This window comes from Otolemur garnettii, unplaced genomic scaffold (assembly GCF_000181295.1).
Source record: "Otolemur garnettii isolate 467f Iridium unplaced genomic scaffold, OtoGar3 scaffold00077, whole genome shotgun sequence".
Taxonomy (NCBI): Eukaryota; Metazoa; Chordata; class Mammalia; order Primates; family Galagidae; genus Otolemur; species Otolemur garnettii.
The window spans coordinates 911,072-924,580 of record NW_003852472.1 but is presented as its reverse complement, the minus strand read 5'-3'; the positions used below and the strand labels follow the sequence as shown (position 1 = coordinate 924,580).

At 46.0% G+C, this 13,509-nt stretch overlaps 1 protein-coding gene across 5 annotated transcripts in view; it reads right to left on the bottom strand.

Annotated features, from left to right (window-relative positions):
- The window catches only part of CUX1 (cut like homeobox 1), a 372,158-nt gene that overhangs the window by 96,738 nt on the left and 261,911 nt on the right, over positions 1 to 13,509 (bottom strand). For all 5 annotated transcript variants that reach the window (XM_023515709.1, XM_023515710.1, XM_023515707.1 and 2 more), the window contains one exon: positions 4,767 to 4,815. In XM_023515709.1, coding sequence (XP_023371477.1) covers positions 4,767 to 4,815 — 49 coding nt within the window. The remainder of the gene's footprint in view (positions 1 to 4,766; positions 4,816 to 13,509) is intronic.

Genomic DNA, 13,509 nt, shown 5'->3' with positions numbered 1-13,509 from the left:
TGCAAAAAGAATGTTGTATGCCAATGAACTAGTAAATTGCTCCTCCTGGAGGGCTCTTGGTGGGGAAGGCAGTTGGTTCAGAAGTCTCTGTGCCTGTACTTGGGCCTGGTCCCCTCCGCACACTTCTCCTCCTGCCCATCTCTGAAGGGACTGCCTCATCTCAGGCCTGTGTCATCTCATCCTATTTTAGCCCAATAGCTGCCACTTTTCTTTTTTTAATTCTTTATTTTATTTTATTTTTGGCCAGGGCTGGGTTTGAACTCACCACCTCCAGCATATGGGACCGGTGCCCTAACCTTTTGAGCCACAGGTGCCGCCCCAGCTGCCACTTTTCTACTGGCTTCTCACTTTTCCACTCCCCTGTTCTCCAATGTTTAGCCTTCTAGAACTCAGTCTCAATCCTGCCCAAAACTCCTTACTGCTCCCAGGATGAATCTATCATGCTTGTATCCTCCCTTAGACACACCAGATCCCCTCCTACCAGCGCACCCTTTAGTCTGCCTGTGTCCTTATCATCTTCCTCCTGCTCACCTGGGGAAATTTCCTCCTACCTGAAGTTCAGGCCAATGTTGTCTTTTCTAAAAGCCTTCCTTTAGACTTCCATTTTCCCCCTCATCTTTTTCCTACAAAATATTCTTTTAACATTCCAGGGCTGGCAAGGTGTCATGGTTCATGCCTGTAATCCTAGCACTCTGGGAGGCGAGGCAGGTGGATTGTCTGAGCTCACAGGTTCGAGACCAGCCTGAACAAGAGTGAAACCCTGCCTCTAAAAATAGCCTAGGGTTGTGACAGGCGCCTGTAGTCCCAGCTACTTGGGAGACTGAGGCAAGAGAATTGCTTGAGCCTAAGAGTTTGAGGTTGCTATGAGCTATGATTCCTTGGCACTCTACTGAGGGCGACAAAGTGAGACTCTGTCTCAAAAACAACAACAACAACAACAAACAAAAAAAAAAAAAAGAGTGAGGCAGGAAGATCATATCCTTGGGAGTGCAACTTCTAGAGCCAGACCCAGGAGAAGCTTCTCTACATTGGGAGAAAGTTTCTTCCCACAAGCCTCCACACTTCGCTATGATCCTTTAATGTCTTCCAGAAAAAGCCTAACCCATTCCCTGGCTGGCCCTTCAGAGCTATGACAGAATCCACAAAGTCCTCATCCTAAACTTTCCCTTTTGTGATTTTTCAGCAGCCCAAGTTCTTGAAATTACTCCTCTTAGGCCTGGTGTCAAGTCCATCTGCCCTCTTTCCTTGCTACTCAAAGATTAGGAATGTCCCTGAACCTCCTAGTTTCTTTTCTATCCGGGTCCCTTCCCTGTCCTCAACACGGTGGACTCTGAATATACTTCAGAGAGCTGTTTTCCTTATAGTGTGGCTGTTAGTCTAAAATGGAACTTCCTGGACATGGACTGACGACAGCAGAACCACCACCCCCTTCACTGTTCTATGAATGCAGCCGCATCAGGCTACTAACACGGGCTAAACTGTCGGCAGAACTCGCCACCTCCTCCATGCTGCTAGTGTGTTCTGTGCGCAGGACTTCACAATTCTCCCCATCAGATCTGCGCTTTTTTAGTAGCTGTAGAATAATATTTATTTAAGTACCTACTTTCTATTTTGGCATTTTGTCTCTAAAATGCTATTGTTCCCACCCTCTTTTTCTTTCACAAATTTTTTTTTGCAGTTTTTGGCTGGGGCTGGGTTTGAACCTGCCACCTCTGGCATATGGCACCGGTGCCCTACCCTTTTGAGCCATAGGTGCCGCCCCTTCACAAATAAATTTAAAGGCTTCAATTGTGATAAGATACATAAAGCATAAAATTTACCATGTTAACCATTTTTAAGTGTACAGTTCGGTAGTGTCAAAGACAGTCATAATTATCAGAAATTTTTCATCTTGCAAAACCAAAATTCTATACCCATTTAACAACAAATTTCCATTTCCCTTCCCCAGCCTCTGGCACCCACCATTCTCCCTTCTGCCTCTATGAACTGGCTGACTCTAGAGATCCATCCAAGTAGATGTGTACAGTATTTGTCTTTTATTGTGATTGGCGTATTTCCCCTGGCAAAACACCCTCAAGATTCATCTTTCTTTTTCTTTTTTTTTCTTTTTTGAGACAGTCTCACTTTTTTGCCCAAACTAGAATGCTGTGGTGTCACAGCTCACAGCAACCTCAAACTCCTAGGCTAATGTAATCCTCCTGCTTCACACTCCTGAATAGATGGGATTATAGGTGTGTGATGCCATGCCCAGATAGTTTTCCTATTTTTAGTAGAGAAGGGGTCTCACTCTTGCTCAGGTTGGTCTTGAACTTCTGAGCTCAAGGGATTCTCTTGCCTTGACCTCCCAGAGAGCAAGGATTAATAGGCATAAGCCACCACGACTGGCCTCTTTTGCTTTTTTTTTTTTTGAGACACAGTCTCACTATGTTGCCCTTGGTAGAGTGCTGTGGTATCATAGCTCACAGCAACCTCCAACTCTTGGGCTTAAGTGATTCTCTTGCCTCAGCTTCCCAAGTAGCTGGGACTATAGGCGCACACCACAATGTCTGGCTATTTGTTGTTGTTGCAGTTGTCATTGTTGTTTAGCTGGCCCAGGACAGGTTTGAACCCGCCAGCCTCGGTGCATGTGGCTAGTGTAATAACCACTGTGCTATGGGTGCTGAGCCACTCTTTTGCTTTTTTTAAGATAAAGACATTTAAAAAGTTAAGAGAACTGTCAAGGCCACACAATCAGGAAGCTGGGACTTAAACCAAGCGTCACCTGGGAGTTGGCACTTTTCTCCTAAGACTGGGATCCACCAAGAGACTTCAGGACCTCGAGAAAGGCATTACTTCTGCCAAACTTTCTCAGTACCTGGAGGCTGCCGCTAAGACTACAGAGGATCAGCTGAAGCTGAGTTTGACATTCACAGACTACATCTAACCAACCTGTGCTCCCTCAGAAGTGCCATCCAAGGGGGAGGCCTGCCCGAGACTAGCACGGGGGAGGGATGGAGTAAGGAGCAGTGTGAGAAATACAAATGGTGATTACGTGACTCCTCCCAGAAACCACTTTTTTTTTTTTTTTTGAGACAGAGCCTCAGGCTATCCCCCTGGGTAGAGTGCTGTGGCTTCACAGCTCACAGCAACCTCCAACTCCTGGGCTCAAGTGAGTTTCCTGCCTCCGCCTCCCAAGTAGCTGGGACCACAGGCGCCTGCCACAATGCCTGGCTATTTTTGGTTACAGCCGTCATTGTTGTTTGGCGGGCCCGGGCTGCATTCCAACCCGCCAGCTCAGGTGTATGTGGCTGGTGCCTTAGCCGCTTGAGCCACAGGCGCCGAGCCCCAGAAACCACTTCTGATATAAGGTCTCTGCAAAGTTGAGCAGTACAGACTAAGCAAAAACAAAGGGGCCAGAGTAAACCAGCTTAGCAAACAAAGGCAGAAGACCCCACAAGTGCCTCTGTGCCGTGTAGCCACAGCACTTTATGCCAACAAGGTATGTGGTGTGATGTATTTGGGAGAGAGTTTGAAGGAAGCTGTGCGGCGTCCCTGTTTCTGGCCAACAGCCCAGGTGTTGGGAGTTCTGGTCCTGGCTCTGCAACTGACCAGCCACTGACCTGAGTGGGTGCTGTGAGGCCTAAGTGTTTCCTCAGGTAAAGTGGTTAGAACAGAGCTAGGCACAAAACAAATCCTCAAGAATTATCTGCTACTCTGCTGCTATGATAATGAGTACTATAAAGTGACCTCAGGGGATTGATTCTGTACATTTTGACCATACGCCAGGCCCAGGGCCTCCATGGTGAACAGGGTATGAGGCATGGGAACCCACAAAAGAAATCCACTTGTTTTCTTTTCATATTTTAGACTTTTGGTTGTTTTATTGGCCAAGGAGTCAGCAAGGATGCTGTTCCCTGAGCATCTGTGGACAGGCACCCTGTGCAACTCTCATAAGGCGGCTGCAGAGATCCAAGAGGACTTTCATCCCACAGGGACTATGCTTGCCTGGGTAACTTGAGGCAAGTCCCTCAACTTCCTTGTGCCTATGGCCACCCAGCTGTAGGGGTTTCCCTTCTAGGCTGGGAAACCTATAATAGCTTTGGCTGCTGCTCCCTGAAAAAAAAAGAAAGAATGGGGCAGGGGAACCATTTTGTTTTTGGAGTGGCAGCGATATTTGCTAAAGCAGAAGACTGTTCTATGGAGTGCTAAGGGAAGGAAGAAGTTTTTCAGGGTGGCTAATTCTTCCAAGTGGCTGAGAATCTAGAGCCACTCAATACTATGTGCCTGTTTGTGCTGGACACTGTATTGGGTACTTTCCACTAAGACTCTCTGGCAACTAAGTATCAGCCAAGAGGGGATGTCAGCTGGGAGCCCCATCCAGAGCAAGCAGCTGCAACCCATGAGAAGGCAGTGGTGACAGAATTCTTGCTGGTATAACTACATGGCATGATGTACAATTCTACAGGGTATTGAATGCCAGTCACAGAGACAGATATGTAAAAGGTGGATCAAGGAAAAAAAAAAACAATCACCACTTTGTAGTGGTGTTCACCACGAGATGTCTCAGATGCTGGGACTACATCAAAGAATTTGCCAAGGAAATAACACTTGGGACTTTACATGTATTTTCCTGCTTCTCATGACATCAGAAAAGTGATGATGTTAATGATTTTAAGCAAAAAGCACAACACTAACTGGCCTTCTAACCTAGAGTGACACATGTCCCAAGATGACAAAAATGGGCCTGCTAGTGTAGTTTTACACCTAAAGTCCTTCCAATCTCCTACCTGGTTTGCTCTTTCAAGGTCCGTCATGATCATTTCAATCTCGTCGGCCCTAGGAGGATGAGAGGGAGAGAGCTCATTAGTCACAAGAGGTTGCTCGGAGTTTTGCGGAATGACCATTCACACAGACAAGGCCATCCCCAGTAAGGGGAAAGAGAAGGGCCATGCAGACCCATGAAAGGTCACCGCTGCCTATCGTCAGGGGAAGGCAGGCATTTTGATAACCACATGTCTGGGGCACACAGGCTGCCTGCCCTTGAGGGACTCCCAATCTTGCTGGGAGACAGAGCCATGAAAAAGATAAAATATAATGTGTCCTGCCAAGGGTTCAGACAGAGTTCTGAGCAGAGTACTCTAAACAACCAGAGGGGAGAGAGGTGAATTCTCCTTGGGGGAGGAGGTAATGAGTAAGCAGGGTTTTGAAGAATGAGTAGAAATTTGCCAGGCTGGGGGTGAGAGAAGGAACTGGGAAAAGGCTACTTTGGGACGAGGCATCTGACAGTAAGGGCCTCCCTAAGACTGAGGGACCCAGAAGAAGGTGGACAGCTGGAGGGGCAGCAGCAGGTAAGAATGGAGATATAGGTTGGGTGGCTCTGCAGGCTGTGGTGCAAACCACCTGAGGTCATTCTTATCACCTGGCCTGCTAGGAAAAGCAGATTTTCCAGGCCTTGTCCTTTTTCACTTTTTCCTGTTTTAGAAGTACTTCCTTGACTATATGAAGGCAAATACACGGCTCCAGCATGTAGTATCATGTGAGAGGAATGAGAAAAGTCCTCCTGAGAAGGGCATGGCCAACTTTGAAAGTATGTGGTACGTTAGACTAAGGCCCTTGGACAGATCCCTACCCCAACTTCTGTGAGCTGGATCCTGAGGATGGCTCATTGGGAGGCCACAGTCTGGGACTGTGTATGATGCAGGGAAAATTATGGCACACCCATGGACCATGCAGTGGGATGTGACAGTCATGGAGACTCTGCCTGGGGCCCAGGACCCTCCTGCTACCTTGTTCCACATCTATAGCACCCACTCCCTCTGCTGCTTCCTGGCTTCATTCCCACCCTCGGCTATGCACAAGGCCCTTCGCTACCCTGTTCTCATGGCTACACCCACCATTCACCACATGTGCTCCATCAACCTCCTCCATGTGTAGGACCCTGAGGAGCCAGTCTCCACCTGGGCTGTCTGCCTGGTCTGCACCTCGATCTCCCCTTCTCTGTCAGCATAGACCCTCCCAGTGGCTACATCTCAGGGAGTGGCACGATCCTTTATCCCTAATTTGCAGGTTTGATTTTTCATTTAATCTCCCGCATACAGTGAGCTCTCTGAAGACCTGGCTGTCTGTCACCTTTGCACTATACTCACAGGGCTTCAAGCTGGATTGGGTGCCAGAGTCCTGAGTGTGGCAGTGACGGCCAGTGATAGCCCAGGATACCTGGACAGACCTATTGGCGTTATTCTGGCCTGAAATCTGCTTTCTTGGTCCTAAGGGAGCATGCTGAAAAAGAGTGCCCACCACCCTGCTATGGTTTGAATGTGGTTTGTTTCCATCAAGATGCATGTTGAATCTGATCCTTAATGTGGCCTAGTGGCGGTATTGGTTCAGGGGGTAGATTCCTCATGAATGGCTTGGTGCTGTTCTGGTAGTGAGCGAGTTCTTACTCTGATGAGACTGGATTAGTTCTGGAGGGAATGGATTAGTTCCCCTGAGAGTATGTTTCCATAAAGCCAGGGGACCACTTTGGTTTTCCCTTTTGGCATGTGTCTACTTCCCCTTTGCCCTACTCCACTATGAAACCCCTCACTAGAAGCTATGGCCATACCCTTGAACTTCTAAGCCTGCACAAGCAGGAGCTAAATAAACTTCTTTTGTTTATTATTACCCAGCCTCAGGTACTTTGTTATAGCAACACAAAATGGACTGAGACACATCCTTAGTACAGAGGTGGAAACACTGTCTTTAGGCTACTTGGCATGTCTATCTCTGTGGCCTGGGGCCTTTCTAGCCTTTCACTGAAAACTGTGATTTGAGCCATCTTATCAACACCTAGCAGCCTGAATAGGGCAGCAGATGCCTTGTGATCAGGTTCAATGCTCATTATATTCATCTGAAATAATATCCGGCTTCCAGATTGGTCTGAGAAAACAGTTTGAAACAGCTCATCAAATGGCCTAGTTAAATGAAGCTATTCTTAGGATGATTTCATGAAGAAGACAGTGTCTCTGTAAGATAAGTGCCCACTCTGGGCCTCTGCAGTGAAGTGCTGGGTGAAAGGGGGTTAGGGGGTGGTGATGGTCAGGGGTGGCTTAAATTACGAAACAACTTACCATGTCATCTCAAACCGAAACCCTCAAGATCTTACAGAGAAACTGCTATGAAAGACAGTCTAAAAACTACAAAGGGCTAAAAAAAATCATTGAAAGTATTAAGGGTCTTATCCACAACAGAAAAGACTAATCAACAGTCAATACAGAAAGCTGCTACTTTGACAACCTGTTGATAGAGGATTCAGAGAATGTGAACTCTCTCAGATACAAAGTGAAACTAAAAGCTTCTAAACTTTCCTTAAGGTAAATCACAAGTTTTATACACAGGTTTGAACTTTAATCAGGGGGCTATTCATCATGTATTTATTAAGTCCAGATATGCATGGAGAACTTTCCTGGCTACCACCACTGTTGCCCATGCAATGGCTATTCTATGAGTGTTTTGGACACCTATAGGTTTTCTGGTGATGGGATGAGCATGTGTAGACACAGACGTGGCTCCTGCGTATCTTGCCAGTGCCACAGATTTAGAAGAAAAAGATGGAAATACACAGCTGCTAAGTACCCAAAATGAGATTTTCAGGAGAAAGGAGGCTAACAGTGTCTATCCTCCCATGAGCTCATTAGCAGAACTGGCTGCAGAATACAGAGGGTGGATTGGGGGAGGGGGTGTCTAGGTGAGGACTTTCCCTAACTTCTCCTGTTTTGTCCCTAAAGAGCCCTACCATATCTCTTTAAATCTAGCTAGTTTATTTTCATTCAAACATTTCTTCTGCTCTGTTAGGGACTCCTATTATTTGGATATTTTTGGTATATCAGTTTCTGTCTTCCACATCATTTAATCTTTCTTTTATATTTTGGTATTTCTTTATCCTTTCCTGCTACCTCTGCAGGTTTCTTGAACTTGATATAACTTGTCTTTAGCTGCACCCACACTGCAATTTATCTTTTCTTTTTTTGCTCCTTAGTTTAGTTATTTGATTTTTCATACTTGTTATTTCCACTTGATTCATTTGAAAATGTCTCCTAGTTTTTGCTTTACATTGCTAACTTCTTCCCTTGTTTCTCTGAGTATATTTCTCATATTTATATTCTGAGACCTGTCTGTCCTGCTTCAGATCACATATGCTGCTGAGTTGGAATCTGTCTTTCAGAGGAGCTGTTTTTCTCTGGGTCCTAGTTGTCTCTGCTTATGTGCTCAGGTCCCTCTGGGGGCACTCACTATTCTTTCTGGCAACAGATCTGGGGAGAGGACAGAGAAACCAGCCCTCCTATGTCTCTCTCTCTTTTTTTTTTTTGAGACAGAGTCTCCCTTTGTCACCCTTGGTAGAGTGCCGTGGTGCTTCACAGCTCACAGCAACCTCCAGTGCTTGGGCTAGGGCTATTCTCTTGCCTCAGCCTCCCAAGTTGCTGGGACTACAGGTGCCTGCCACACCTGGCTATTTTTGTTGCAGTTGCCAATTCTGTTTTAGCTGGCCGGGGCCGGGTTTGAACCTGTTACCCTTGGTATACGGGGCTGGCACCCTACCCACTGAGCCATAGGCGCCACCCTGCTATATGTCTCTTAAGACAAACCAAAGAAGAAAAACGCACAGTGGTGTTCAATGTTTTTTTGCTGAATGAAGAAAGCAGTGGAGGGAATAACCCCAGGCCTCCAGACTTCCCCTCCTCCCTTGACCCTTTCTGTTGCTCCTCTACCAGGAAAACCCTTGGAGAGAAGTAGCACCAGGAAGGGGCAGTCCCCGAGTTCAACCCCCCGATCATGGGGGTGTAGAGCTGAAGGGCTGAAGGGCTGCAGGTGTGGCTGCCTGGGGTGTGCTGTCCCACCCTGCTGTTTTCATCCATTCCTCACTCCTTGCCTGGCTGTTGCCAGGGACCAAGGAATCAGGGATTAGACACACCCCAGGGGTGATGAGAGGGATTCTACAGAGGCAAGATTGGAGGGGTTGGATCCTTAGAGGCTGGTAAGTAGCATCTAGATCAGGCCAGGTTTATGGGGCCTGGGAGCCTCCTAGCAAATCCTGGCACAGTCTCTCTGGATTTCTTCTCAGACAGTGAAAAGCTTTGGATGTTCACTAGGATATCTAATACCCAGAAAACCATGCCTCACCTCTAAAAGATTTCAAGTTATTTATAAAAACTTATTCATGGCTCAGCACATGTAGGTCAGCGGTTAGGGCACCGGCCACATACACTGGGGCTTGTGGGTTCTAACCCAGCCCAGGCCTGCTAAACAATGACAACTACAACAAAAAAGTAGCCGGGCATTGTGGCAGGTGCCTACAGTCCCAGCTACTTGGGAGACTGAGGCAAGAGAATCACTTAAGCCCAAGAGTTTGAGGTTGCTTGCTGTGAGCTGTGACACCACCGGCACTCTACCAACGGCAACATAGTGAGACTCTACCTCAAAAAAGAAAAAAACTTAAGTTACATTTAAACAGGAAGGTGTAGTCTTGGCAGTTTGAGGCAATCCCTGGAAATGCATCTCGTTTTCCATCTACTGGTCAGTTTCATTTTCGTTACTAAGCAACTGATAAACTAACCAAAACACTGAATATGATGACAACAGCTATACTTACCTTTCGTTACAAGACCGACTTTTGTCTTTCCTAAGCTTTCAAATGACAATGATAACACTGAGCTCTGCTGTTGCAGGGCAGGCCTATTCAACACTTAGGGCTCATCACGACAACTAGGCCCAGCAGTTCCCACTCACAGAAGGGACCAGAAACCACAGGAGGAGACAATGGAAGGAGCCAGGGATGCAGTTGGTGAGGAAAAGTTCAGATTATTTTCATTATTCTAAGGGGACATCATGCTTTTTAAAAAAGCACCTCTCCCCCAACCCCCTAAAATAATCAGGGTTTTGAGGATGTGAAGTGTGGCCACCAGCATTTGCAGATCAAGACCCAGATGGGAGGTCTGGCCTTGGAATGTGCCCTTTGTCAAGTTTTCATCATTCACTCATCCTCCAAAGGCTGCCCATACACCCCAACAAAACTCATTCTGCCAGACAAACTGTTCTGAATAAGTAATATGAAAATGCCCAGGGGTTAATACCTCAACTATAAATGTTATCTTAAAAGTCCAGTAATGAACAAAATTGCATGGGCTTTTGTAGTGTAGGTGTCAACAATATTCCAAGGGTTTTTCATTCTTTGCATTTTGAAGGCTCAACTACCCCATCAGTATCTGGAGCCTGTGACATTAGCCTAAAATCATTTATTTTCCAAAGTCTGTAATAACTGCACAGATTGTTTGCTCAGCAAAACGATTTATTACAAAAATTTAGTTCTCTCACCTTTTTATGAGCTGACAAAACAGCTTCCACTGATCTATTAACCTGCATGGCATTATGTGCCGCTCTGACTTCAAATAATGGATAATTTCAGTTTGGCCTAGAATATGTAGTTCATTCAATCAGTTCCCTATAGATCATTTCAGGGTATTCTCTGGGCTAACACACAATTTTTATGAGGAACTGAAAATGACACAGTCAAGGTTGATGGAAAGGAAATTGTACCTGTGCTGGAAACTCAGGATTTACTTTCACAAGAGCCTCCTGAGTGCTAATGCATGGCACCGGGGCACTGGGGCACAGCTGGTGTAGTACCCAAATGATCATACTGACAACGGGAGCTGTTAAAACAAACTATATCCAAAAGAAAGTAAAAAAAAAAAAAAGTACAGGACAGCCTTCAAAGATCAGTGTATCTTCTTGGACTCAAGTTGTAAGCCAATAGTCTCAATGCTAGATTGTAAAGTTCTTTGGCATCCAAAGGAGAAGTATCTAAAGACTAGTTCTTCCTGCTATAAAAAAAAAAGCCAGTACATTTGATAAAGTGAATGTTTTTCCTTTACCCATGTACTAAATGTCATGGCCTGATCTGTCCCTAAGGTAGGTCATTTTCATGACGACCTACACTCTGAGAAGTCTTCTTAGCACCAGAGAATGCATGTCCCGTGTGCTGCCCCAGCTCGGACACTGTCCTTCCCTGACAGGTATGATCCCAGCCCAGGGCAGTCTCTGATCCACAATGACTACAGAACACCTGCCGAGCATCACACTTGAGAGAAACAAGTGTCCCGGGGCTGAGCTGGCAATGGCACACAGGTACACCCTGCATAGCCTTAGAAGCTCTTCCTGTCAGCTCAGGGGAAGGCTCAAGGAGGTGCGGAGGAAGACACAAGTGATTCCATAGAGTGACACCCCAGAATGGGGTACAAAGGGCTCTGCAGACATCATCAGGAACAGTCTTGGGGAGCAGGGCACATACAGCCTGGATCCTGAAGGATGAGCAGAGGGAGGTAGAGAGAGAGAAAAGAACCACAACATGGTTAGTTCAGTTCTTTCCAGTTGCTCTCCTGGGTTTTCATAGTATCCCATGACCTGGCTCTGCAAATAGAGACAGCATAGTCTCTTTGTTCCCTATATACCTCATTTCTTTCTCTTGAGGAAATGTGCTGCCAGAAGCACATTAAAGATAAGGGTGATAGCGGAGATCCTTGTCCTGGGCCTGAGTTTGAGTGTAACGTGTCTAAGCATGTTGGTGAATTTTGGCTTTGGAGATATCATATCATTTTGATAATGAGATAGCCACCTGTTCTTATTTTATTAAGACTTCTTAATAAACTATGGATATTGATTTGATAGAGAATGTCTTAAGCGTTTATAGAACTAATGAATTGGATTTTCTCCTCTGACCTGCTAAACTGGTAAATTATGCTGACAGTTATTTGGCCCCGTTTGGCTGTGGTGTATTACCCATTTAATATGCTCCTGAATGCTATTTGCTAATATATTATTTAGCACTTTCCCCATAAATATTTATATCTGAGATTGGCCTTTAGTTTCTTTTGTCTTAATCTTGGTTGGGTAAAATCCCCCTCTTTGTAGACAAATTGCGCTTTGGATGGTATTACTCTAAACAAACCTAACCCACACCCCACTCAGACGGTCTGAGCAGGCCTGGTTCCCCTCAGCGTCTCCTGCTGCTGCCCATAGGAGGGCCCTTCCCTCCAGGGTTGCCCTGGGAGACCTGTTCAACACCACCTCACTGCACAGCATGCCCATGGGCACAATGTTCAAATCTAGCCTGCCGGCTGCCAGTCCACATTAGATGGTGCAGCTGATTCCTGCATTTCTTTTTGGCTCTGTCCCTCCCAGGCCTCCAGTCCCCCAGCCCTCACTCCATGGGCCTAGACTCTGTAGGGAGTAGGGGGGTCAATGGACGATTACGCAACTACCTCCCATACACACTGTGGCTCTTCTTCTAGCTTTATTTCCTACTTTTCAAATAGTATCTTATCTCCCAGATAAAGGAGCCTGGGTGCAGAACTGCTTTCTCATCAGGGCCACCATGCTGGAATTTATTCTCTGCTTCTTGCAGGACTGATTTTTATGATTAATCCACATAAATTTCCTTCTGTAGCTCCGTCAACAAACACTCTCACCATTTCTTTAGTCCTGTTTTGTTCCCAGAAAACAACATGCTTGTCACACCTTCAGGCCTCTGTAAGCCATCCAGGTCTCAGCTCTAGTGGTCCTTTGAGAGGCCCCCCTACAGCCCCACTCTCCACTGATCACTTGTTTTGTTTGTTGTGCTTATGCCTGTCTGAAAGTACCTGGTTTGTATACTGATCACTTGCTTATTCACAATTTCAGAGAACACAGCAGGTGCTCACTAAATACTTGTGGACTAAATATGCAAAGTAACAACATCTGTGCTACCTGAAGTCCACTCTGCTCTTAACCGGCCACAGTTTACTGGCTAGTATTCTAAAGACCAGAAAGTACGGAACTATTTTGCCAAATTGCAAATATGACTTTTAAGGAAAGCCTGTACAAGCTGTCTTTGCAGAAGGAGAATGGTTCACTTTCCACAGCCTTTGAAAACAAGGCATAATAGCCTTGGGGAAAAGAATACATAAAGACCCAGAGTTGGGCTTCCCTTTGTCCCCTGGAGGCCTGGCTCACTACTGAAGCTTGTGCTCAACCCAGTGCCGGGCTGGACCAAAGACACAGGGGTTGAGGGGGAAGGGAGGGAAGAGAAAGTATTTGTGGGGAAAGGTTTTCTTGACAGTCTTCATTTGTGTGACTGGCCCCATCTTTCAATTTCCACATAAGTTTAAGCCACTTCTGCTTTGGCAGGAGGGGAGGGGAGGGTGAAGCCATCTGGCACGATCCAAGCTGCTGATCAAATGTGTCACCTCCAACCTTCTCTGATCGTGGGCCCAGACAGAGACAATGATCCCTAGGGATAACATCTTGGAAATAGTAGTTTTAATCACAGTGTGTAGAGAGACAGTTAAGTGGCCATAACATCCCCCTCTGCCTGATCAGAAATCAACCACAATTTGTTCTTTTTTGCACCATATCAAATTTAAATGATATAGCAGTAACAATTAAAAACAATTTTACCTGGATAGAGCTGAAACACATTCTTCTTAGTAAAGTATCACATGAATGGAAAAACAAGTA